The sequence below is a fragment of the Anopheles marshallii genome, chromosome X, assembly GCF_943734725.1.
Source record: "Anopheles marshallii chromosome X, idAnoMarsDA_429_01, whole genome shotgun sequence".
NCBI lineage: Eukaryota > Metazoa > Arthropoda > Insecta > Diptera > Culicidae > Anopheles > Anopheles marshallii.
The window spans coordinates 17,009,261-17,011,475 of record NC_071325.1 but is presented as its reverse complement, the minus strand read 5'-3'; the positions used below and the strand labels follow the sequence as shown (position 1 = coordinate 17,011,475).

General features: G+C 38.8%; 1 protein-coding gene across 1 annotated transcript; it reads left to right on the top strand.

Moving 5' to 3' along the window:
• The first annotated feature begins 281 nt into the window (after positions 1-281).
• On the top strand, positions 282-980 carry LOC128710922 (uncharacterized). The gene has a single exon (XM_053805790.1). The coding sequence runs from the start codon at positions 282-284 to the stop codon at positions 978-980; it is 699 nt and encodes a 232-aa protein (XP_053661765.1).
• Positions 981-2,215: the final 1,235 nt, after the last annotated feature.

Here is a 2,215-nt window from a genome sequence, read left to right as displayed (position 1 = left end):
TTCCGCTTCCTTGGGTTGGGCGTTCGTCCAGGAAGCATAGCGGAGGTGGAAGAAGTGGAAGTAGAAGGGCGTGGTTCTTCCAGATTGGCCTAAAATGATAGAGAAAATAATGCATTAAATAAAATCATTTATTTATTTTGGTTTCTTTTTAGATGCCATCAAGCCAAGCAGAATGGCTAAAGATATCCAAGGCTTTCGAGGAACAATGGAACTTCCCACATGCAATTGGTGCCATCGATGGCAAACATGTATGCATCAAAGCACCAGCAAATTCAGGAAGCATGTATTTTAACTACAAAAAAACATTCAGCATTGTCCTCCTAGGAATAGTGGACGCAAATTACAACTTCCTTTTCGTAGATGTTGGTTGTCAAGGTAGAATTTCAGATGGCGGCGTATTTTCGAACAGTCCCATTTACAACAAACTGGAACGGGGGGAGCTAAATATTCCCGCTCCGGAAATTTTGCAAGTTCCCTACCAGGTGAAAATTCCTTATTACCTTCTAGGTGATCAGGCGTTTGCTATGAAGGAGTACTGCATTCGTCCATTTGCAGGAATGCACGCTGCAGATTCTATGGAACGTGGTTTCAACTACCGGCATTCAAGAGCGCGCCGCACTGTAGAGAACGCTTTTGGGATTTTAGCAAAAGTGTTCAGAGTCTTAGCTAAACCCATAGATCTGGAACCACCTATTGCAGAAAAAGTCGTTCTTGCAGCTGTAACATTGCACAATTTTCGACGACGCCACACACTATACAACTATTCGAACGAATTACTTCCAACTACAAATCAAGAATCAACGCTTATTTCCGAAGAATTGAACGATATACCACCACCAGCTGCAATGATACCTTTATCGGGTATTCCGATTAGGCCGACACGAGCAGTGCAAAACATTCGGACGCACCTAGCTCAACACTTCAAATATAATGATCCATTGTCCTATCCTTTACCGCAACCCCAGAGAACTACTACTTAATAAACAACTTATAACATATGATTACTTACACTATTGATTGTTGGTCGCGGGGCGATCGTATCGCGTACAAACGACATGTGTTCGTACGCGAACCAAGAATTCTCCAACAGCTCCGTAGTACCTGGATATAATGAAATGTTATTCATAATGAAATAAACATAAATTGAAAGTTTCGTAATATACCTGATCCAGTCACCTGGCTTCCAGCGATTTCTTTGCGTGTCCGGCGGTATGTGTCCATCAAGCCCTTCCACTTCTTCCGGACGTCCTCAAAAGATCGGCCCATTGTGGTCGCAACTTCCTTCCATGCCTGGGATTTAATATCCTGGTTCTTATACTGGCGATCAGTATCCAGCCACAGGCATGGATAGGTATGCACCAGCTCTATGAGGCGCAAAATCTCCTCCTGGTCTTGAATTGGCTGCAATATCAAAACAGTAAAAAAATTAAGTTGTATATATGGTTTATTTGGTAGTTGTGGTTACAAATCGTGATAAACTTACATTTTTCTTTATGTGGGATGAAACGGTTGATTTTTCCATCATTAAACCTTCGCAAAAACTATGAAACACGAAATTGGTTTTTCACGGTTTACTCACTATCCATGTGTCCGTTTATTCATCGCTTAAAACGATTCATCAATCACATTCGAAACAGAACATGATTTCTTTCGTCAAAATTATAAAACTACATTGCAATGGTCAATTTATTCAAAACGAAAACATAATACATTTTTCAATTGCGTTAACTGTTATTCAAACCATTAAAATGCAATTATTTTTATTGAAAACATATAAAACATGGATAAGTTTAAAATTTAATATTTTGACGCTTACCAATCATGCCGCAGTTCCACTGTGGGCTCATAAACATGTGAATTTTTGGTTGTATTTTGATTTTTTTATTAATTAATAATCATTCATTATATTTAGAAGGTTTCGTAGCAAACATTTTATGCACTGCAATATTATACAAATAATTTCACTCTTGTGGCTATTCCAACTCCTACCCAATATTTCTTGGGAATATTCTTAGCTTCACTAAAAACAAATCTACAAAACTATTGTTGACTAGTGCAATTCCAATGTTTCCGCTTTCCCTCCATGCCGTAGTAATTTTCTAATGCCGAACCCGTTAAATTTATTCAAAAATCATAACAATGTTCGGTTTCAAAACGCCGGTTTCAACGGCGGAAATTCAAATCCGCGAATTATCTTCTCACCGAACATGCATCA

What these genes read in the sequence shown, in the direction of transcription:
- LOC128710922 (XM_053805790.1), top strand. Translation starts at nt 282, where the DNA reads ATGTATTTTAACTACAAAAAAACATTCAGCATTGTCCTCCTAGGAATA.